This window comes from Mchenga conophoros, linkage group LG15 (assembly GCF_057382185.1).
Source record: "Mchenga conophoros isolate Kocher_MC1m ecotype Shallow Benthic linkage group LG15, M_conophoros_male_GT1.1, whole genome shotgun sequence".
In the NCBI taxonomy this organism is placed as follows: domain Eukaryota; kingdom Metazoa; phylum Chordata; class Actinopteri; order Cichliformes; family Cichlidae; genus Mchenga; species Mchenga conophoros.
Window position 1 is genome coordinate 7920899 of NC_140540.1, and position 23780 is coordinate 7944678.

A 23780-nucleotide genomic window follows, 5' to 3' on the forward strand; every position below is an offset into this window, starting at 1 on the left:
TTCAAAGGGAGAAACAGTTTGTCACTCATCCAAGTGACTTCTTCAGTCTCAGCTGACTGCAGGTTTTCCCAACCTTACAAAGAGTACATTTGCTGTGATGTCAGTTTCTTAATCATTAATATGCAAATTGTCACAACCACTGATCATTGATGAATGGCCATGAGTACCATTCACCATGTTAATGAATATACAGGATATACAGGATCTGCTGCTGCTGATATCTTGGGATGAGAAATCAAACAGAGATTATGAAACTATTTTACTATCTTTTAATTCAGTCACACTTATTTTGAAAGAACCATTTTACAATTACATTATCTTTTTTTTTTTTTTAAAGCTATCATTTCAAGCTTATTAACTTTTGTTTTTACCTTAAACACTGAATTTCCATGTAGGTTTGCACGTTTCAATAAATCACTGCAACTATTTTCCACTTTCCTAGCAAAATATAAAGAAAGGACTGGCAGCTCTAGGCTTTTGCATAGTACTGTATAGTGAACCCAGTGTCCTCCACAGAGAATGAAGTCCCAGTCCCTTTGTATCTGGTCAAGTTTCTGGATCGCTACTCCAACTGTGCATGCATCTAAGTCCACAGAAATCACTTCTTTGAAACTGATGGGGTTTATAAAGATACAAAAGTCAAAGTCAGAACCAAAGCAAGACAGCAGAGTTAGTCTGGAGCGCTAAACAGGCTGCTGCTGAAATGCCTGTTTTGGTTTGACGTGCAACTACAGTGCATATAAACACCTTTAAAATTAATGAAGACAATCCTGCCATATTACTTTAGACTGACCCTCTTTCCAGCAGGGGTTTGTACAAGCTACAGCTCAATAACTTCCCCCCCAAAAAAGTAGGATTAAAGATGGTTTTACTTAAAGCCTGAGCCTTGTCTCTGTTTGCAGATCAATATCCCATTAACATGATTTCACACCTCACACGTTACAGTCAAAACAAGCAGTCACTCGTAGCAAAAAAAGGAGTTCAAGCTGACCAAAGCACAAAGCAGATGCGCTCGAATGTTCGGTCTTGGCAGGAGGACGGCCAGAGGGAGAGATTAAAGTTGAATGAGGCATAACACAAACAGCCGCTTATTGGTCTCAGACCTTTTTCTGCCCTTTAAAGTAAATTCCAGCCCTCATTATTGTCTCAGCAGAACCACAGATCTGCCTAGCATAGACAGAGATGTTATGAGCTCAAACACATGTCCAATAAAGACAAAAAAACCAAAGTGTTCTTACCATTCATGGTTGCAGGTGGAAAGCACGGGCAGAGAGGGAAGTCCTCTACTCAGCTGGCAAGCCCTCAGACATCTGCAGAGAAAGAGCGAGAGAGAGAGAGAGAGAGAGAGAGAGAGATGTGAGTGTGTTATGTGTGCATTTGAGCGTGTGTGTGTGTGTGTGTGTGTGTGTCACGAAGCAAGGGGGGTATAAGTGAGGAATGCAAGCAATGCAAGTGTGAATGGGGAAGACGGCAGAAATGATACACATCCATGCAGGAGCAAAAAAAAAAAAAAAGGGAAAAAAATCAGCTCCTTGTTAACAAAGCAAGGAAAGCAGAGTGAGTGGCCAACATGGTGAGGGATGACAGAGGAGGGGAAGAGGCAGAGGAGAAAACGAAAAGGATGGGGACCAAATAACAGAGAAGGCCTACAGACAATGCCAGCACGGAGCAGTACACAAGAAGAGGACAGACAGCTGAAGAATAGAACTGGGGGAAGAAATGATAGTGGTCTGGGAGAAAGGCTGCTTTTATTACTGCCTGCTCTGAGATTACAGATGGTGACTGTAGTTTGGAAATCTTGATGTATCAGCTTGTTTATTTTGTCTGTGACATTTTGCTTTCTATGTATCTCGTTTGTATACTATGTAATAATACAAATTTCTGGACCTTAATAAGGCGTATGGATGCTCTTAGACAAATATTTGTGTTTTACTGAGATAAATATAGATATATGACTCTAATAAAGCAAGTACAGTTTGAAAACAATAAGAATTTATCACTGTTTGGGTGCAGTCAGCATCTAAAGTGGTATGCCAACAGGGAGCCTGGCCCATCTGATGAGATTAATTGTTGGGATCTTTGGCATAGTCCCAGGAGCAGATAAGCCCATGCAGGTAACATGGAAAACTAGCTTTATGTGTAAGTGGTTTGATCCACTCATAAACACTGTTTGTGTAAGGCATGTTTGGAGGACTAAAAGTTAGGCTTTCAAGTAGGGCTGTTCGATATAACGATATATATCGGATGCTGATATGAAAACGTCTATCGGCAATATTTTTTCATTGTTTTGATGGTCACTGCAGAATTTATTTCTTAAAGTTCTCTCTTTCTCTTATATTTAATATAACCACACTATGAACGAACAAGCGACTGTTTTTATGCGACGGTAAAACCATCGCATGGCTCCGCCGTCCGCTTGTTTATTTTCCACATAAACCTTTCACAATAAAGCTGAAGATCCTGTTGAGATTTTTCAAAATAAACTGAATCACGTGAAATAGTATGCACAGTGTTTACAGATGAGAAGCTAAAAAGAGCCGTCAGGTGCTAACAAATAAACCTTAGAACAGGCCAAAAAAAATTGCGGCCGTTTCAACTTACCGTATGTCTAAAAATGTATAGTAAATGTATGCAGTTTGGCCTGCATCGGTCAATCACTCGACTCCGGGTACAGGACGCCCAGCTGAAAACACTTGACACAAGTCAAGTTGCCCGAGATTCACAGAATTTACAGACAATGTAGAATTTTTGTGATATATATCGTTGTCGGGACGATAAATGTGTTATATCGGGATATGAGATTTTGGTCATATCGCACAGCCTACTTTCAAGCCTATGAAACCAGCTGCTAAGCATGGTGGTGTTAGCATCACGCTCTGGGCTATTTTGCTGCCACTGCTACTGGTACAATGCACAAATTTGATGAAATAATGAAGAAGGAGGACTACGTCCAGATTCTTCAACTTCACCTGAAATCAACAGCTGGATAGTTGAAACTTGGACACGACTGGGTGGTCCAACAGGAACCCAAACACAAATCAAATCTAGTTTTGGGATAGATAAAGCAGACTAACATCAAGCTTCACCGACCCCACCATATTGAAGGTTTTTATACTATACTTCAAAGCCAGGTCTGTGTTAGAAAACAATAATTAAAAGCCCCAAATTACCACGACATTCAAGCTTATTTTGCATATAAACCACACCTATAGGTAGCAACTCTTTCAATCTTGTTGTTAAGATTCTGTTAGCCGCTCCACTTCACTCCATCCATTTCCTCTCATTTCTCTTTGCGTGCCTATAGCTAACAGGCAGTGTTTCTCCTCATCACTTTTGATTCTTGTCAGGTCTAAGCAATCTCCTTTTTTGCTTTCACTAAGTCCTTCCATCACAACTTTTTCCTCACTTCACCCCTCCCTCTGTCTTTTTTTATTTCAACTCCTCTATTTCTTATTCATCGTTCATTGAAACGTATCTCTTATGATTCCCACATAGTTTCTTTCCACTCCTACTCCCCTTCCGTTCTTATTACACTATTGCTCCATCATTTGCTTCCCTGTTTTTGTGTGAATTCCTGGAGGGGAGACTGTGGCTATCTTGTAGTATAAATCACTGTCTGTACATGCCGGCACTGCCAATTACTTAAGAGCAATGAACAGCCCACTGAGGCTTATGCTTCGGTATATTTCGAGTGTCTGCGCCAGCGGCTCCGTGCAAACCCGCGCATATACAACATAGGCAACAAATAATTCACGCGCACTAGCAAACAATACTGACATTTATGAACTAAATTCCCAATTTTATGAAAAAAATACCAACTAAAATAGAAACACAGGAAGCAGTTACAGGAAAACAATTGTTTTATAGTGAATGGAGGCTGACACAAACTGTCTTCTGGGGATGAGTGATGATATAGATTTTAGGGAGTAAAATAATGGGGCTAATCTTCAGCAATGGATTTCACAAACTAGCTCCTTACGGCATGTTAAACAGTACAGTCAGAGTACGATCATCTTTTTCTGCATCACACTCTGCAATAGAATGGTCTTCGCATCAGTGCATTTCAGATAACATATACACACCAATATTTGTCAGTTCTATCAAAAGCAGAAATATCGAATTAACAAAAGAATTCATATTCATGTATCAATGCAGAAGTTATTTTTTGTCATTTATTTGTATGCTTGTAAGTTTTCTACAAGGGCATTTAATTAAATATCTGGATGCAATGCAAGAAATGTCTTACAGTTAGATCTATAACTAAAAGTCAGAGTCAATGTCATCGTCAGTTTTGCAATATGTACAGGACTAACACAGAATCGAAATCCCATAGTGTACAAGAGAGCTATGGAAGTATGAGAAACAGATAAATATGAAGCATGCAAGATTGTGTCGAAATATTATTAAAGCTATACACATTACTGTAGTTCTTTGTATAAAAATATGCGAGTATACATGTATTTTGCACATTACTGCCATCTATGTACAGTGTGCAAAATAAGGGACCATATCAATATGAGACTGAATGTGTATTTTACATCAAACAAACAATATGTAATTTCAGCTTTAATTAAAGCGCATTGCAAGCGTACCGCATTAGCTATTTAAGAATTACAGCCATTTTTATACACATTTCTCTGAGCCTTAACAGTAATTGGATAAATCGATAGGTAGATCTGGAGTTGATTCCACTTGCTGAACTTGTATTTGGTAACCATTCAGTAAAAGTATGAATATGAGGTCCAGAGAGACATCAGTGCAAGTGAGGGAGGCTATCATTAGGCTGGAAAACCAGAGACAGATAGCAAGAATCAACAATCTGGTACATTCTTAAATAGAATGAATGCACTGGTTAGCTCAGCAACACCGAAATGCCTGAAATACCACAGAATTATTTCCATGGTTCTCAACAGCTTCACAACAACTTACAGTACCAATGCAAGAACACTCTCAGGGAGGCACAAACTCCATAAACAACCAAGTGTTTCTCACACCAAAAAAAAAGGATATTGTTCAATGGTCACTCAGTCAACACAACACAGCATACTCTTTAGTTACTGAAGTTGAAGCTGAATACAGAGGCCGACAAACAAGCAGCAACTGAAGGTGGCTCCAGTAAAGGCCTGATAAAGTATCTTAAAGGACCACACACAGCATTTGGTGATGCCCGTGGGTTTTAGACTTCAGACAGTTATTAACTGCTAAATATTCTCCAGCAATCCCCATATTTAAAATTATTTTAGTTGGACCAATTTCTTTTGAGTCTCTAAAAATGGGGGACCGTGCTTTTGCTAAATCCATTAAAGATAAAAGTCTGCACTTTAATCAAATGTTGATTATTTGACTTAAAATCCAGTGTAGTGGTATACAGATGCAAAATTACAACAAAGAATATGTGTCATTGTCCAAAAACATATGGACCTGACTGCAGCTTGTTCCACAAGCCTGAACATGACAACCCACGGATTGTGTGGGAAGTTTTATTTAACAAAAAACCCCCCCAAAAAACGAGATATAGTCTAGATATTATATTCTGGCACAAACTGCCTGTACATAGAAAATGCAGCTCGCCTTTACTGCAACACATTGCGATTAAGCTTATAGAAACACATTGTGCTGTACTTGCATGGCTCTTTTCAGTTCAGTGACTTTCTGGAGCCTCTGTTCCCTATCTATGACTCATCTTTGCTGGTGTGTGGATTCAAGCATCAAAATGATGATGCAAATTATGTTCTTTGGAAAGAAAGAAAGAAAGAAAAGAACAGAAAGCAAATACATGGACCTCTCTTTACACCCAGTAAAGATTTACAGTGCTCAGTCTCCCACTTCACTTGAAGTGATCTCACTTTTCCTTGTTGTTGCCATCTGTTGAAACTGTGTGGCTAACTCATCACCATGTACTAAAACCTCATCAGTGTCTCACCCGAGATGAGGTCCTATAAGTAATGAAATATTTTCTTAACACATATATACACAGAAAGTTGGCAGTTTGCTCATCTATGTGTATGTGTCTCTGTGTGTGAGTACATGTGCACTAGTGGAAAAAGTAATGTCTTCAAAGTATTCTATGCAATCTTCTAAGAAAAACTAAGTATCCCTCATGATTAGGGATGCCATAGTGATCTGGTGCTTAGCACTGTTATTTTCATATGCAGTCTGGTTGCTGCCTTTCTGTGTGGAGTTTATTCTATCCAGGTACTCTGGTATCCTCCCCAGTCCCATACACAGGGTTAGAGTAATTAGTGAATCTAAATTGGCCACAGGTGTGAATGGTTGTCTTTCTCCATATTTAAGCCCTGTGACAGAATGGTGACCTATCCAGGGTGTCCCCTGCCTCTCTCTACCTATGACAGCTAACATAGACTCCCCTAACTCATTTGTTTATTCACAGCACCTTCAATGTCCCACTACAGCATTTGAACCAGGTTGAGTTCTGGACTGGGCCACGACTGGGCCATCGCAACACCTTGAATCTTTTCTTTTCAGCTGCTCTGCTGTGGATTTGCTGCTGTGCTTGGGATCACTGTCCTGCTACATTAGTCAAAATTCAGCTGTCAGACAGATGGACTCCCATTTGACTCTAGAATACTTTGGTATACAGAGGAGTTCATGGTTAACTCAGTGACTGCAAGGTACCCGGGACCTGTGGCTATAAAATAAGCCCAAATCATCACCCCTGCACCACCATCCTCGACCATTGGTATTAGAGGTTTGTGCTGATATGCTGCGTTTGGTTTTCTCCAAACATGGTGCTGTGCATTATGGCCAAACATCTCCACTTTGGTCTTGTCTGTCCAAGGAACATTGTTCCAGAAGTCTTGTCTAGTCTAAGCAATACTGCCATATTCCTTTTAGAGACTTTCTCCAGGCAACGCCTCCAAAAAAATCCATACTTCTACAGTCGTTTTCTAAGTGTACTCTCACAAACGTTAACACCTAACATGCTAACTGCGGCCTGTATGGTCTGAGATGATGTGTCACTGTGTTAACAAACAACTGAACTGCCAAAACGTCTGCCTCAGAGGTGCTCACACTTGATGATCATCAGTTAATCAAGTGCATTGGATTAGCACCACCTAGCTGCTTCTTACCCGCTTAAATGCTCTTAAAGGATGTACTTAGATTTTCCCAGGACTGCACAGAGTCCTGTGCAAACTTTCTTTTTCACATGGCTCTATGCTATTTGCGTGTACCTAACACTTCCATGTGCAAACATGTATAGGCCTTTAGCAGAGTTTCATCCACCCTTATACACAACCCTGTACCCTGAGGTGTACCTGGTGTCAAATATAACAATATCTCCCGTTGGCTAGGTTAGAGAAGAGACTCCACTGTTTAAACAGGACATGCTATATCCTGGATGACAACGGCACTGAATCAACAAAAGAGGAAAGAGGACACCCTCTACATCAACAGTGACTGTACCTGCACAGGTTCACAACAAAATGGTACACTGATTGAAGTCCCTTGGATGTCTGAAAATAACTTTAAAATGTCATTATGCGTCTTTGATTTGATTTACCTTGCAGCTCGGCCCCTGCTGGTATGGCAGATGTAGTGGAGAGAAACACAGTCATCTCACAATGCTACTTCAAATCATGCCAGATCCCCGAATGAACTTTTGGACACGAAATACTACAAAAATAATCATAACGGAAAATAAACCATTAAAAATTTGAGCATAGAACAAATTACTTTGCAGCGCAAGTTTAGTTCTAGTTTTGGCGTCTTTAAGAAGCAAATGAAGAACAAATGGCACATGCTATTTTCATACTTACACAGGTTGATGTTGCAAAGCCAGCAGTTGCAAAGCTAGCCTTGATGTTACACTGATGTTTAAAAATAACATTGCATTAAGCATTTTGAAAGTTTCTAATATGAGGAATAAGACATAAATCCTTTAAGGGCCAGCAGTGCTGAGGAACAAAATGAATCAAAGAACCTTTGACTCAGCCCAGCATGCTGATTGACACCTGTGTGCACCACACTGGACCGGTCTGACGTGAATATCAATGTTTCGGCCTGTGTGCGCGGAGTGTGTCCAACACACCCTCCTCACACAGAGGGGGACCCTGTTCTAGCGGACACAGCCCAGGAAGCTTTGCGAAGCCTGAGGAAGAAAGAAGCCTGTGTGCATGCGTGTGTCCTGTGTGCATGTGCTGGGATTTTCCTCCTATTCACAAGAGAGCAGACACACACAAGCGCACACATGCCACACACCTTCCCCCCAGTGGGCTGCAGGTGAAAATTGGGGACGCTTCCGACAGAAGAATCATTCTAATCCTTTTGGTACGTTTATGGGTCAGCTCAATGAAATGATTCACCTTTTTTTTGTTAACTTCCTGTACACTCCCCCCACCCCCGAAGTGAAAAACACACACTCAGCAGTACCTCCAACCTCACCTTCTTCCCCACATACTTAAGACACAATAATAATAATGCCAAATTAACCTCAATACAGCATCCATGCCACTGTAACTGCTATATGAGAATGGACTCTGAAGCACATCAGGTTCCTCTTTCACCACACCAGCGAACACGCTGGTGTATTGTACACTTATGTGAACGTGTGGATATTACGCAACGCTTTGAGTCTCGGCAGGTGGATATGCAACAGTCCCTTCTGGGATAAAGCACAGATGTCACAGAAATTGCAGTCACATGGACTTTGCCACTTCAGCAAAGAAAGTCTCCTCGTTCTGTTTTCACCGAGGGCAGCAGAACACACACATAAACACACGCACACACAAAGCAATCTCTATAATTAGTCTTTGCTGCAGTGATTCAACACGTACGTGCATAAACATCCAAAGCTGCCCCAGTCATCTCATATATAAGAATGGAAATTCACACCTTTGCTCAACTATTAAACAGCTGATGACACTTTTTTATATCAGGAAAAATAAAGATAACAGACGCATTTGACGGGCTTCGAACCGGAGGCCCTCCTCGTGTTATATTTTCCATCTTTTAACGGAGGAAGCGCCAAATGTAAGTCACCTTTTAGGGAAATTGCTGGGCCTAAGAAAGTGAGCACAGACACCCAGCAGACCGTTAAAGTGACTTTGAGAAATATCACATAGATTTTCTCCCTCAGGTTAAACACAGCAGTGATTTTCAGCATGTTTAATAGTCACAGGGAAGCATGTCATTTCCTTTAAGTAGTACCTGAGGGAACACAGGAATAACCTTTGGAGTTACACCTTTTATCATAAAAACAATATGCCATTCCCTGCTTGTCGTTGTTGCACATAGTATATATATTATCAGACAGTATATATCTAATAATATACATAGATAATTATATTATCTTGAAAAAAAGACTAGTAATTTAGAGCCTAAATCTATTTTGACTGCTTTAAAAAATGAATTTCTCTTTAAATCCAGGTTAGTTTTCCTTTTCCTCTTCTCCGCCTTATTCAAACAAGCAAAATTAATGAGTAAACAGTGAAAAGATCTGAAGAACCAGTTTTCAGCCATATGGGGTGCTCTTCATCCATAACGCAGACAAAAGACTGGCACTAGTGGCTCAGAGACAGGTTTGAGAGCTCCACATATTTTCAGGATGAAACATTAACAATGGGCTGTACTGCAGGTAGACAAACCTCGTTGTTAATACGCTGCACTGCCTCGCCTTTTTAAATGCTGGGTTTAATAAAGCAGGACATCCCACTTACCTTGAAAGAACAGGTAGAGGGGAAGAAAATCTTCAGCGACAGTATCCAGCAAGTCATGCATTTTGTTCGGTATAAGCGTGGGAATGATTTCTATTCTTTTACCTGTTGCGGTAGAATAGCGGTGCTGATCGGCATCCAGGGTGACGATCCAGCTACTGAAGAGGGGAGGATCGATCCAGCAGCCGGGCGGGTGTGGACTGGAAATGGGCGTCTTCAGTTCCAAGAGTCAAGCTACGCGGAAGTGCGCGGAAGACTTCCGGCTTTGTCTTTCAAAAATAAAACTCAAAAGGGAACGAACTACTGTTCAACTCCTTCAGATGTACAGTGCTCTGAAAAAGTTTTAAGTATATTTTTCTGGGAGAATGTGAAAGAAGTAGAGAGATTTATGAAAACGTACATAGACACATAGAAAAAGAGAGGCAAAAACCACCTTAATGACCACCTTCTATTGACGCTTTCTTGTCATTTCTTTAATAATAATTATCCAGGCTTATTGAAGAACATTCATAGCTCTTTCTTTGGATTTTGGCTTTCTTTTCTTCCATTCTCCATCAATATGACCCCACATTGCTTCAGTATTGTCCACCTCCAAGCTCTGCGGAGGCCAATCCATGATCGATAGTGTTCCATTGTGTGTTTTTCTAATCACATATGCTTTTATTGCATTGTGAGTGTGTTTGGGATCATTTTCAAGCTGACAAATTAAACCGTTACCAATGAGATGAGTTCCAGATTGCAAAACATGGTAGATCAAAATCTGACTGTACCTTTCTGCATTCATAATCACATAATTTTTCAGGAGCTGTGTTTGACCTTAACTTTCAGATATGGTTCATCAGCTGTACAGTCTTTTTTTAAGGCCTGCCACTTCTTGTTTTCTATTAGTCCTTTAGTTATCCAGGTAAAACTCTCATTGAGATAAGAAATCATTCTTCTTTTGTCCTCCAATTGTCCAGTTTCTTCAAATGTTTTAAGGACACCATGCACACCATGGTGAAATATCCCAAGTTTTAAGTAATAGTTCTTTGGGAACCACCTTGTTGGAGCAAAGATACTATTTTATCCCTGTCAAACGTATTTACCTTTGGCATTTTTTGTGCATCCAACAAAAGAAATGGGAACAAATTATGTTTTTATGACTAGCTTTTCGTAACAAAGTACGTAAATATGATGAATGACAAGAAATTCTCAGTTCTTGGAAGCAAACTATCTCGAAATACTGTAGATGGGTGACTAATTAAATGAAGAACTTTCACACTCTGCCCCTATTGAACTCTTAGATGTAAGGTTGTCTTGAGAGATTAGGTTTATCCAAAGGTGAAACATTTCCATTCTGATGCGAGTGGTGGCTCAGTCCGCATTCTGCAAAACCTCACTAAATGCTTTGCTGTGCATTAATGAAGTCAAGCATTAGGCCAGGGAATTTCTTTAGGAACAACGATGAGCATCCCTCCAGTAGCGTCCCAGAATCAGGGAATTTTGAGGGGAAAATTTAAGTATGCCTATGTTATGCAGTTTTCTGCTCTTGCTTTATATTTTTATATACTTTATTACCTTTACTTAAGTAAAATGTCTAAATACTCCAGCCCCCCACCTTCTACTAAACCATTATCCAAAGATTCCATTAGAATTTTTGTGCAGCTCCACTTCTCATATTAATCTGTAATAGGTCACAAGGCTGCACATAAGCCTGAAAGTTGTTATCTATACCAGTCCTTCACACTGATTTTGTCTTGCAGTAGACATTTGTGTCTTGCTCACAAATCACTTTTTTCTTTCATTTGTCACCTGTATGTTGGATTTTCAGCCACTTATATTAGTAATAATCAAAATCTACAAACAACTTATACAAAACATAACAGAGTGGCACCCCAAAAGACAATTTAGTGATTTGTCTTTTTGAATTTTTTATTTTAGTGAACTGGGGATAGAATTCCTTTTTAAAATCCCTAAAGCCATGTAGAAAAAGTCTTTTACTCGTTTTTCTTTTAATGGTTATATGGTTTGTAGAATATATAAGGTCCACAAAAGGAGTAAATTATGTTAGTATTGAGCACCACCAACGGCCCAATTTTGGCATTACATCAAAATCATACACCAAGTCTAATCTTTAAGCCTCTAATATGAAAATTTCAGCTACAATTAAATATGCAATACTTAGCAAATGTTAGACACATACACAAGAAAACCCAAATATTCAGGAAACCTGACAAAAACTTGTTTAAAAGTAAATATTATATTGTTGTTAATTAGGCACACTGGACTTCAGTAAGAAACTGATCAAGCATAACATTTAAACACCAAGACAATTTTTTTGGTTGGGAATACAAGTATTAATCACAAACACCTTACATTGGTTAGCGAGCTAAAAAATTTGTTCGCCACTGTAATATTTACACACATATATATATATATATAAATAAAACACACCATGACGATATGACAGGTTCGAGCTTTCAAACCTTTATACAAAATGTACATACAGTGAGCTATCAATGTGTATATTACCTCAAATATGAATACATACATTTATTTGTGTTGCAGGATCAGTTTTAGTAATTTACATTATTGTTGCCATTCTGGAAAATTATCTGAAAAACTTTTGTATATACATATTTACACAATGACGTATTTCTATGTTTGCTCATTTATAAAGTGAAATACATACATATGTAAAAAAAAGAAAAAAGGAGTAAAATATATAAAACAAAAAGCAAGAGAATGATAAACATTTTACAAACAGTCCAGGATACCTCAATGGATAAAAAGAAAGAAGAAAAGGGAAAAAAAGGAAACAACATCTATGAAGTTCAACATCCAAATTCTTTGTTATAAATTAGAGTACTAAAAGGCTGCTACAGAAGGGAAATAACACATGTGGTTCCATGCTGCAGACATTTGCCCTGAAAGCTTTTGGTCAATATGAGCCATCTTTTCAGGCTTTTAACCCATAGCTCTACTATATTTGTATAGATTGAGATCGCTTTAAAAAAAAAATTAAAAAAAAAGAAAAGAAAGAAAAAAGATTGAACTCTCCTTCTCCATCAACAACAAAAAGCTTTTCACAGGGATTAAGGCAACATTATTCAAACTTAATGGTCTATACAAAAGACATTTTTTTTCCATTAACACTCACATTCCTGTTTAACATCCACTTCACTTTCTGCACTTCCAGCTGGCACATGTTCCTGCTCCTCTTTTATCTCTGTGTCCTGACCTACAGTTACCATGTAGTAATCCATGTATCCCTCAGTGTCTGACTCGGTTTTTATGACAGTCTCACTACTTAGAGATGCAGTTTGCACACATCCATCAGAGGGCTGTGATGACTTGCTTCCATTATTGCTTTCAGAGGTTGGACATGCGGTATGCCCAAGGTAGCCTGCAGGATGACCTGGGACTAAATTCTTGGCAGCCTCAGTGTTTAAGTCAGTTCTTACATCATCATTACCTTGGTGATAGTTTGTTTCAACATCCAGTGATGGCATATTGCCATAACGTGGATCATCTTCCTCCTCTTTAATTTGGAGGTTTCCTGGAAGAAAACCGTCACAACCTACAGTTGTGGTGGTACTGGTGGAGGTAATCGTAGGGGTATTCATGGGGGTAAGTGTAGAGGTGCTCATGGGGGCAATTGTAGGGGTATTAATGACGGTAACTGGAGGTGTAAAAATTGGGGTAATTGTTGGGTTAATCACAGGGGTAACCATAGGGTTGATTACAGAGGTAATCATAGGTGTAAAAATGGAGGCAATCGTAGGGATGTTCATAGGGTTGACATTCATCTGCATTATTGTCACTGGTTGCATTTGGATTGCATGATATGTTGCTGGCTGCACACATTGGTTTCCATCCACTCCATGAGCACTTTTATTATTTTGCAGATTTTGTGTTAAGCTCTGTGGGAGTTTGGGTCCAGACAGAAATGGTAACTTGAAGATCTTTTCTATTCCAGTATTTCGATACTGTCTGATCATCGAATGGAATTTGGTTGCAGCAGCGATTGAAAATTCCCAGTGCCTGTGATGCTGTGAGCTAATCTCAAAGTTATAGTCTAGGATGTCAAACAAAATAGCTGGGAAATACTGGTTCCTTTTCGTTGCTGCAAATTTCTGTATTTCCAACAGCACCGATGATGTCAGTAACTTCAAGTTCAGCTTTTTTTTGTCCGCTGATTTTGATGAAACATCAAGGTCCAGACCTATTTTCTTGCAAATAGGATAGAGATTTTTCTGCTTATTCTTTGTTAATGTCACAGCACTCAGAGTATTACTTAACAGCATGGCTTTTTCCTTCTTTGCTTGCATTTCCAGTTGTCTTTTTCGAACCGTTTCCTTCCATTCATTTCTCTGCACAGTGGGAAGCTCTTCTTCTGCACTCTCAATGACTTGAAATGTGCGAGGTGGCTGAATAATGAAAACTTCGCTGAACCAGGCGGGCTCTCCATCATGTGGATTCACTCTGTAGAACTGCACTGAAGGATTCATGTCTAGACTCTGCTTGTCCAAGCTGAAGTTGTGCTCAAGAACATCATTGACAAGCTTGTGCTTTGTCCCGCACAGTTTCCTGGCAAAAGAATACACCTCGCACATGACCTCCCACGTCAAAACACATGTGTCGAGTTTAAGTTTTGGGTGAGCTTTGTCCACACATAGGCTTAAACCTATTTTCTTGCAGAGAGGGTAAGTGTTCAATATTGTTTCTACTGATGCAGAAAAAGAGGTTTGATCATCTGGAGGCTTTTTTACCGTGCTGCTTGCGTTAGTAGAGATGACGCTGGTCACGGCAAGAGGATGGCAAAGCACATTACCAGAGTGAGATTCATCCTGGACAAGCTTGCCATTTTTATCTTGATGACATTTGGGGCAATCTGGAGTATATTCCTCAAAGAAAACTGACAGAGGGAGTTTAAAAAGCTTTTTCTTTTGAGGCAGGCTGAATTTTTTTGACTTCAGTGTTGTAATGGTTTGCATGAGCTGCTCTGCAAAGGCAATGTGAGATAGCTCACTGTTCAAATTTAGATCAAAATTATACTCCAGGATCTCCATGATGAAGTCTTTTGTGGATGACAGCATTGCTTCGGCAAATGTGTTAACTTCAACCATGACGCCGTTGGTCAATAACTTTGGGTCCAGATTTTGCTTTACTCCAAATCCGACATTAAAATCCATATCCAATTTCTTACACCTGGAGTAAGAATACAGTGGGCAATGTTCTCCATGAGGCACTGAGAGGATGCGTTGAATTTGATTGATACGCAATCTCCATAGAACTGAATTTAGGTCATTTTGTTGCTTGTCAGAGGAAGTGCTTACATTTTGGTGCTTGACTGTTCGAGTAGATGCAGCACTACATATTTCTGCATCTGGCTTGTATTGGCAATTCAGTTTCATGACTATTGGATAATCTCTTCGTGTGTTCTTTTGCTTTGCTTGGGCAACCCAGGTTGCCACATTTCTATGATCATTTGCAACAGGAATTTGTGCAAGAATATGTCTAGCAAGTTCAGAATTGACGTTTTGCAAATCAAGCTCAAAGTTGTGTCTGAGAACGTCCAGACAAATCTGCTCAAATGTCCCACACAACTTTTCAGCAAAGTTTGTCACTTCCATCATTGCTCCTTTGGTCAGTTTGTTGACATCAAGTTTGTTTTTCTGTTGACTGCAGCTTACATGCAACTTCAGACCAATCTCCTTGGAGAAGGGATACAGGTTCACACTTTCCTCGGATATTGTTTTCGGTGGACCAGCTGGTAAACCTGGTATAGTTGACACATGTGGGTCTGGTCTAGTTTCACCATCTGAATCAGGGGGATGTGAGGGTTCAACATCAGACTCATCCAATCTTGATATGCTGCTGTCCATGCTCTGGTATCTTGTGCCTATTGAAAACATGGAATCGGGGAGTTTAAATACCTCTTTTGAGAATTTGACTGGATCTTCATATTCCTGAAGCTGTCTTATTTTATTCATCAGTTCACATGCAATGGTGTATCTGTGGCTATTGCTCTCTAGGTCTAATGCAAAGTTCTTCTCAAGAATCTCCATGATGAATTCCTGCTGGGATGAACTCATTGCCAAGGCAAACCGAGCAACTTTATACAGAACAGAATTGGTCAGACAGTCAGCACTCAAATTTTTCTTGGGTCTAAACCCAATATTGAATTCTAGGTTAACTTTCTTGGGCCTGAAGAATGGACAGTACTCTTTGTCTAGGACTAGGAGGATTTGTTTCACACGGTGAGTACGCAGCTTCCACATGTTACTCTCCATTTCCTTTTCCTCTTCTTTCATGTCAAATTCATTTGGTACATCTGTTGGAATCTCTTCCTCCTCTTCATATTCTAGCAGCCCACTTTCATCTGGCTGACTTGGAGATGGCAGGTCCATATCTGTGTCTACGATTGCTGAACTGAAGGAACTATCAGTGGTGGTATGGAAAGGAGCAGAGATGCAAGATGATGTTGGGTTTTCTATGTCATCCTCATTCCCGCTGTTTTCTGAATCTGTGAGTGTGTCTGCTTCTATAGGACACATGTAGCAATAGTCCACTCCAACTGTTTCGTCTAGACTCAAACCCATTTCATCAAATCCAATCCTTCCTACACTATCATTGGCATAATCACTTGACACCATGGCCCTTTTCTTCTTTGCCTGCATGTCCAGCTGTCTTTTTCTGATCGTTTCTTTCCATTCATTTGTCTGCATGGTGGATTGTCCTTCCCTTTTAACCCCAATAACAGGACATTTGCGAGGTGCCTGAATAACAAAAACATCATTGAACCAGGCATGCTCTCCTTCTCGTGGCTGTACTCTACAGAACAACATTGAAGGATTGAGGTCTAGAGTCTGTTTGTCCAAGTTGAAGTTGTGCTCAAGAATATCATTGACAAGTTTATGCTTTGTTCCACTCAGTTTCCTGGCAAAAGAATAAACCTCACACATAACACCCCAGGTCAAAGCACGTGTTTCGAGTTTACGTTTACGGTGTGCTTTACTCACGCGGAGTCTTAAACCCATTTTCCTGCATGAGGGGTAACAGCTCATTATAGTCTTTCTTGTTGCTGCAGAAATAGAGGTTCGATCATTTTGAGTACTTTCTGCCTTTGCATCAGCACAAACATCTGACCCAGTTTGGGGCTGCTCAGGGACGCGACCAGACTGCGATTTATCTTGATGACGCTTAATTCTGTCTTGATAACATTTGGGGCAATATGGAGTATATTCATCTACAGATTTTGAGTCAGGCAGTTGAAAAAGTATTTTCTTCTGAGATGCAGCTAGTTTCTTTGTCTTCATTGCTCCAGAGTTTCGCATAAGCTTCTTTCCAAAGGCATTGCGACTTGCCTCGCTGTTCAAATTTAAATCAAAGTTGTACTCCAGGATTGCTGTGATGAAATCTTTTGTAGATGACAACATTGCTTCGGCAAACGTGTTAACTTCAACCATGATGCCATTGGTAAGTAACTTTGGGTCAAGATTTAGTTTTATTCCAGATCCTACATTAAAGTCGATGCCCAATTTCTTACATCTAGAGTAAGAATAAAGTGGGCAGTGTTCTCCATGAGGTACTGAGAGGATGTGCTGAATTTGAATACGTCTCAATTTCCACAGCGCTGAGTTGAGGTCATCTTGTTGTTCAGTGTCAGTGGTACTGCTTACATCTTTGTGTACATTTTCCTCAGTAGAATCAGCTCTACATGCTTCTGTATTTGGGTTATTCTGGCAATTCAGTGTCGGGAGAATTGGGTAATCTCTTTTCGGGTGCTTCGATTTCCCATGGGTTACACGGGTCACAAGATTTCTTTCTTCATTTGCAGCCGGAATGTGTGCAAGAATATTTCTTGCAAGTTCTGAATCGACACTTTGCAAATCAAGCTCAAAGTTGTGTCTGAGAACATCCAGACAAATCTGCTCAAATGTTCCACACAACTTTTCAGCAAAGTTTGTTACTTCCATCATTGCTCCTTTGGTCAGTTTGCTGATGTCAAGTTTGTGTTTTTGTTGACTGCAGCTGACATGAAGTTTCAGACCAATCTCCTTGCAGAAGTGATAAGGATGGACATTTTTCTCTGACTTTATTTCAGGTTTGGTTTCAGTATGTGGCTTGGGTTCAGTTTCATGTAGATGGACTGGTAAATCAGTTGTAGTTACATCATTTGGACTTAGTTTAGTTTCAGCTTGTGAGTCAGGAGAATTTGAAGGAGCGATATCAGATTCCTTCACATTCGATCTGCTGCTGAGGTCTGGGCTAACAATGTCCATTCTCTGAGATGTCATTCTGAATGATGGAACAGGACGAGGAAGTTCAAAAACTTCTTTAGAGAATTTGACCGGAACCTCGCATTTCTGAAGCTGTCTTACTCTACTCATGAGTTCACATGCAAAGGTAGGTTTATAAGACTTGTTCTTCAGGCCTAAGTCAAAGTTCTTCTCAAGAATCTCCATGATGAATTCCTGCTGGGATGAATTCATTGCCAAGGCAAATCGAGCAACTTTATACAGAACAGAATTGGTCAGATAGTCACCACTCAAGTTTTTCTTGGGCCCAAACCCAATATTGAATTCCAAATTTGCTTTATTGGGCCTGAAGAATGTACAGTACTCTTTGTCTAGTACCAGCAGGATTTGTTTCACACGGTTAGCACGCAGCTTCCACATGTTACTTTCCGTTTCCATTGTCTCTTCTTCCATGTCACATTCATTTTGCATATTTGCTTTTGAATTGTATTTTCTTCTTTTCTTCAAGCTCTCGTATAGAAGTTCTTCCATAGTCAGCTGTGTGGGAGCTCTTTTAAAGGGATTTGTCTCAAAGGAAAACGGCTCATTCTTAAAATGTGGACTTATTTTAGTACCAGTGCTCTTAAGTTTTTTTCTCCTTTTCAACAGTTGGGACACGCTGAACAAAACTTGCTTTTTGTCCTGTTGATTTTGAAGGTCAAGTTCAAAATTATGCTTCAGGACACTGAGAATAATAGAGCTGTAGGATGCAATCAGTACTCTAGTAAAGTCTACCAGTTCTACCATCATACCATTTGTCAATAAACCTGGATCAAGGCTTTGTTTTGCACCACTTTCAAAGCGCAAACCAATTTCTTCACAGTAAGGGTATGAAAATGGGAGAACATCTCCTCTGATTTCTTCTTTTAACTGCGCCCCTAAGCACTCAATTTCCTCTTCATCATCGCTGACATCAGCATGTAGTCGGTCAATCTTTTTTTCAGATGTTTGTGAGCAAGGAATTTTGCTTGTATGTCTACCATTATCTTCTTTCTTCAGCTGGAAACCGAAATACTGGCAATCGGCTCCCACATTCGGTTCTTTTTTGATGCTTCTGGCACACACTGGCACAAAAGAAGAACCAAAAAGAGCAGCAATGTCAAGTTTTTCTTTAGGAGGCCTCCTCATCAGGTCCTTGAGCTTGTGTGAAATCTGAGCTCTAAAATGAATCCGTTGTTGCTCATTTTCCAAACCAAGATCAAAATTGTTCTCCAGAATGTTCATGATAAAGTGGCTTTTACCCTTTGTAACCATTTTAGCAAAGTCACAGATTTCAAGCATGACCCCGTTTGTCAGTAATTGTAAATCCAGTTTCTGTGCCGTGGATCCAACATTAAAATCTAATCCAATTTTATTGCTGTAATGGAATGGTTCGGGGCTTCTTGAGTATTTTTTTACGTGCATAATCCGCCATTGCCAGACAGTGTTGGCATCCATCCTTTTGCTGTCCTTCAGTCTATTTGGGTTGGTGTCCTCCATCTTCAGTTCCATTTTCGTATCTTTGCGCCCCCTATTCCTGTGTGGAAACAAAAATAGTATACATTATATATGAACCATAACTCATTAACTCAGTCTAAATGTACCAATTTTCACACTATAACAGCCGAGAAAAATAATAGTGCACTTTATTCTACCCACTTCATTATAATTTTGTAAGCTTTGGGTTTTGATACCGGGGCACAGACATACTGCAAGACTACAGCTAGCTCAGTACATTGCAAGCCACAGTGTACAACAGTGTGCAAGACAAAAACAAAAAAACAAAAACGCACATATCGATAGTATTTTAACAGTACGGTAGTCCTACTGAATCAGAGCTCCATTAACTTTGGCACTGGTCTACATGTGAAACAAACATGCTTACGCTGCCAGCTTCCCTAAATATTTCTTTATTTTTTTCCATCTTTTACCTTTATCTTTGAGCATATTATCTGTTCTCATACTAGACATAGGGCTGCTGTTTTGAAACTTGACCCTGAGCTAAGAATATTTATTTGTGAAATTTTACATTTTAATTATATTATCTGATTTATACCAGTGCAGATCGGACTTTTGGACTCTTACTGGCTATGATAACAGTAAGAGGCCATGATGAGACGGCCAAAGTGGGACAGACACTTGTAACCAATTGTAGTCCGAAGCTTTGGCCTATTTGTTAATAGGGACTGAGTTCAGGGCCACAGCCATTCATAACATGATCACATACGTTAAACTAAATTGGTGGGCAAACTGAGGATTCTGATCTTGAATTATTACCTAGAAATTCAGCAATAATGGCTTTTAGCCACATTGCCCAACCCCAGTTACGTCACAAAATAATTCCCAAAAGCAGCCCCCAATTTTTTTTAATATCATGAAGTAATGTAATTATATTTTAATATCATTATTAATGGTTTTTAGCATGAAGACTTTCATTTTGCTTTTGCAACCCCCCCTCAAAAAAAAAAAAAAAAAAATTACAAATAAGCAAAGTTGTTATGATGTAATGCACAATTTTTAGAGCTTTTCATTAAGTTTTATTTATTAAGTTCAAGCAGCAACTCGAGGGTTTTTTTTTTAAATTTCTATAACTCTTGGGTATTTGATAACATCAAATAAGCAATGCAGTGGAGTTTTTTGCACTCAGAAATGACATTGCGTGTACTCTTTAGGCATAACAAACCTATTAAATAAGAATCCCTGCATGCAGACTTTGCATGTTACCGAGTCAGAATCCTTAAAAATCAAAAGGCTTTCATGCTTCATTCTGCAACCTCTCCATTTCTCTACACAACAAAACACATTGTCTAAAGGTGCAGTTTCCAAGTGGAAGCTGTGCACAAAAAAAATTAAATTTGGTCCCTCCTAAACATATTTTTATTTATAATTTATTTCAAGGGGCTGTATTATACTTCTGCACTATTTTGCAGGATATATCAGAAACTTCTTTTTGTCCTGTTTTGTCTTTTTTTTTGTGTTGACGAAAAGAAAGTAAAAAGTTATCCAAAACCCTACAATATTTTAGATGTTTTTGTTTTGAATATTTTTGTTTCTAATCATTATGATCATTAATTTAAATTTAAAAAAAATGGGAATGAAAGATCGTATACTTTTAGTATCGTTCAGCTTGAAGATATGCGTTTACTGCTATCGCAGTCTAAGGCACTTCTAAATTCGTTTGTACTGTATGAACAAATTCAGAGAAAAAGACGATGATCTGTGTGTGAAACTTCAGTGTACTTACTCTGGCTACTTACTCTGCCCAACATCAGCATATCCAGCATGTCTGGTACCTGCTCTGGTCCCTTTGCTGTCATCCAAGTAGCAAAGAGACCGTGTGGATACACTGTAGCCCTGCATGAAAAATGAAAAGCTTATTTGAAAAATAATAAATGTATTGATTCTTCAGCTCTTCCTTAAAGAACGATAAAAACATGCAGCCCTGTTAGACACCATCTCACAAACACTGTGGGCATGTGTTTGTGAGCTACACTTCAGTGAAAGTGGGGCCGTTAACCAGGAGAAAAACAAACCAGGTGTTCCTTTGACAAAAGGACAAACTGGGGGTATTTTTGTCTACCACGGCACTTAAACGAAAGGATACAGACTCTTTAAAAAAAATGAGCAAATTCAACAATAATTAGTTAAAACAGCTTTACTGAATAAAAGTGAAACCTTTTGGACAGTCCTTTCCAAACAAAGCATTTTGACCAGCAGATGGCGATTATTTTGACTGCACCAAATGCTTCTGAACACTGAAGTGCATCACAATAATTCACTGAGCTATCTGGAAAAAAACACAGTCCAATTACTATTACTAAAAGGATGCCATCCATGTATTTAACACGGCAGCAGTGCTAAAAGTGGTCCAGCGGAAGAAAAACCTAATCGAGGGTTTGCATTTACTACTTTCCACCTAAACATGGCGATGTGAAGTCGTTACAAACAGCTACTTCAACGGCAAAGCGACGTCAAAAAGGAGCCCGCAAACAGGATGAAGCTTACCCAAAGTGTGCACAACATTCACACGGCCGTGGTTCTCACTTGGTAAAACTACGCACTTCTTTGCGGCACAACGTTTGAAGGATGCAGCGGAGTTGAAGTCCCTGAATTTCAGGAGGGAGACTATAGACGATGCACAGCACTGTTATGGAAGTGACGTCACAGAAGAGCACCACTACTTCAAAATAAAAGTGCAATACTTGATCGGCAAACTCAATACATTAGATGAAGCAAGGTTTGTTAAAAAACAAAACAAATGCTTGAAAAGTTGCACACAGGCTTGGATTAATCTTTAAAAAAATCTTGGAAATTTAGTGTTGTAACTACGGAAGAGGATTAGGGCCACTGGGGGAAAAAAGTGGGCACGTCCTTTTTTTTCTTCTTTTCCTGAATTCTGAGGAAAAAAAGTCAGAATTCTGAGAAAAAAGAATTCTGAAAAAGAAAAAAAAGAAAAGATGTGAATGAAGTCGAATTCATTAAGTGGTACAACCGCTTAATAAATGCAAAGGCTGTAGTGACTGCTGTGTCACCTGCTGCTGTCCTAGTTTAGTTTACACTTGTAAGACTTTTATTTTGAAAGCGCATCAATTTGACCTTAGCTCTATGTCTGGGTTTGCTGAATCAGTACAAAGTTAAAAAGTTAAAAGTAAAAAGCTAAAACGATTCCATTTTCTGAGAGGCCCATGTGAAGAAGGGATGCAGTCATTTGTAAGTAATTGCATTTATAAGGCTTGTAGAACTTGTGAAGGTAGGTGGTCAAGGAAGGCGCTCAAGTGTTACACAATCTGATATTTTCATATATTGTTTCAGCTGATGAAATGATAGCTCAGAACAGGACAACTGTCTGCACATGCATACTCACAATCCATGAGATTTAAGCAAATAACCAGAAGCCACCAGGAGTCTTGATGCTTTAACTGAATTTAGAGATAAGCACAAAGAGCAATACACTACTACTAATCAATACTGCCTGATATACAATAATGGCATGTTATAGTTCTTTTTAGTAGTTTTATAAAAGAAAGATAATCAAAAGGATCTCCCAAACAGGTACTGGATCAAATGAATAAGAAAATATTGCATTTACAAAGTAAAATTCACCATCATGTAATTCTTTTCTATTATAAAATCACTAAAAGTGACTAAAGAAAGGAGAAAAAATGCTTAAATATTTTCAAAGAATCATACAGAAACCCTTTATGTCATTTCTGCAGCCATTAGCAGTAAAACCTGGTCATCTCTTCAGGCTTTCAACCCAAAACTCTATTGTTTTGAATCCTTTCCTTAGGTGTAAAGTATTCACATTCCCCCCGCCCCGTTTTTTTTTTTTTTACTGCTCTCAGTTTTTGGACCTACAGTTCACATCCTTGTTGTGCAGCCTCAATTTCTAATCCACTTTCAAAGACTGGAAATTAGGCAATTAAACTACACCCAGAAGATCCTGCAGCTTCATCTTGGACTAAATACGCAACAAGCGTCCAGCTCTGTCATAATATGGATGATATTTTTTTTCGGTGTCCAGTTCTGTTATCATATTACCACAATGTAGATCATTCTCCTTCGCCTTAATATGTAGCTTTGCTATTGCAATAATGTTACACATAAGCTATAGAAAAGGTTATTTGACTATAAAGCATATAAAATATAAATAAATATATAAAATACAATTTCCTGTAGTCAATGCTTCAAACAGTTCATGTACAAAGGTGCCTTAGGGCAAGTGAAGATTAATAAAAATAAGGGACTGGGGAAAGGTGGTAAAACTCTGAGTGAAAACTCAGAAAAGAGCATTATTTCATTCAAGGAATGCTTCACTTTTAAAGGCTCAGGTGGAAATAAATAA

General features: G+C 39.1%; 2 protein-coding genes across 5 annotated transcripts in view; both read right to left on the minus strand.

Moving 5' to 3' along the window:
* Window positions 1-9894, minus strand: part of itsn2a (intersectin 2a) — a 45535-nt gene extending 35641 nt beyond the window's left edge. For all 3 annotated transcript variants that reach the window (XM_085246231.1, XM_085246230.1, XM_085246229.1), the window contains exons 1-2: window positions 9780-9894; window positions 1239-1310 (exon numbers count right to left, since the gene is read on the minus strand). In XM_085246231.1, coding sequence (XP_085102357.1) covers window positions 1239-1245 — 7 coding nt within the window. In that variant the 5' untranslated portion in view covers window positions 1246-1310; window positions 9780-9894. The remainder of the gene's footprint in view (window positions 1-1238; window positions 1311-9779) is intronic.
* Window positions 9895-11628: 1734 nt separating this feature from the next.
* Window positions 11629-22066, minus strand: LOC146557675 (uncharacterized). Of its 2 annotated transcripts, none has more exons than XM_085247372.1 (3): window positions 21941-22066; window positions 21193-21289; window positions 11629-19472 (listed from the first exon to the last, which is right to left on the minus strand). In XM_085247372.1, exon 3 carries the CDS (start codon window positions 19445-19447, stop codon window positions 12803-12805), a length of 6645 nt encoding a protein of 2214 aa, XP_085103498.1. In that variant the 5' UTR covers window positions 19448-19472; window positions 21193-21289; window positions 21941-22066; the 3' UTR covers window positions 11629-12802. The 2 variants fall into 2 exon arrangements, with proteins under 2 accessions (XP_085103498.1, XP_085103497.1); XM_085247371.1 differs by having other exon boundaries at window positions 21180-21289.
* Window positions 22067-23780: the final 1714 nt, after the last annotated feature.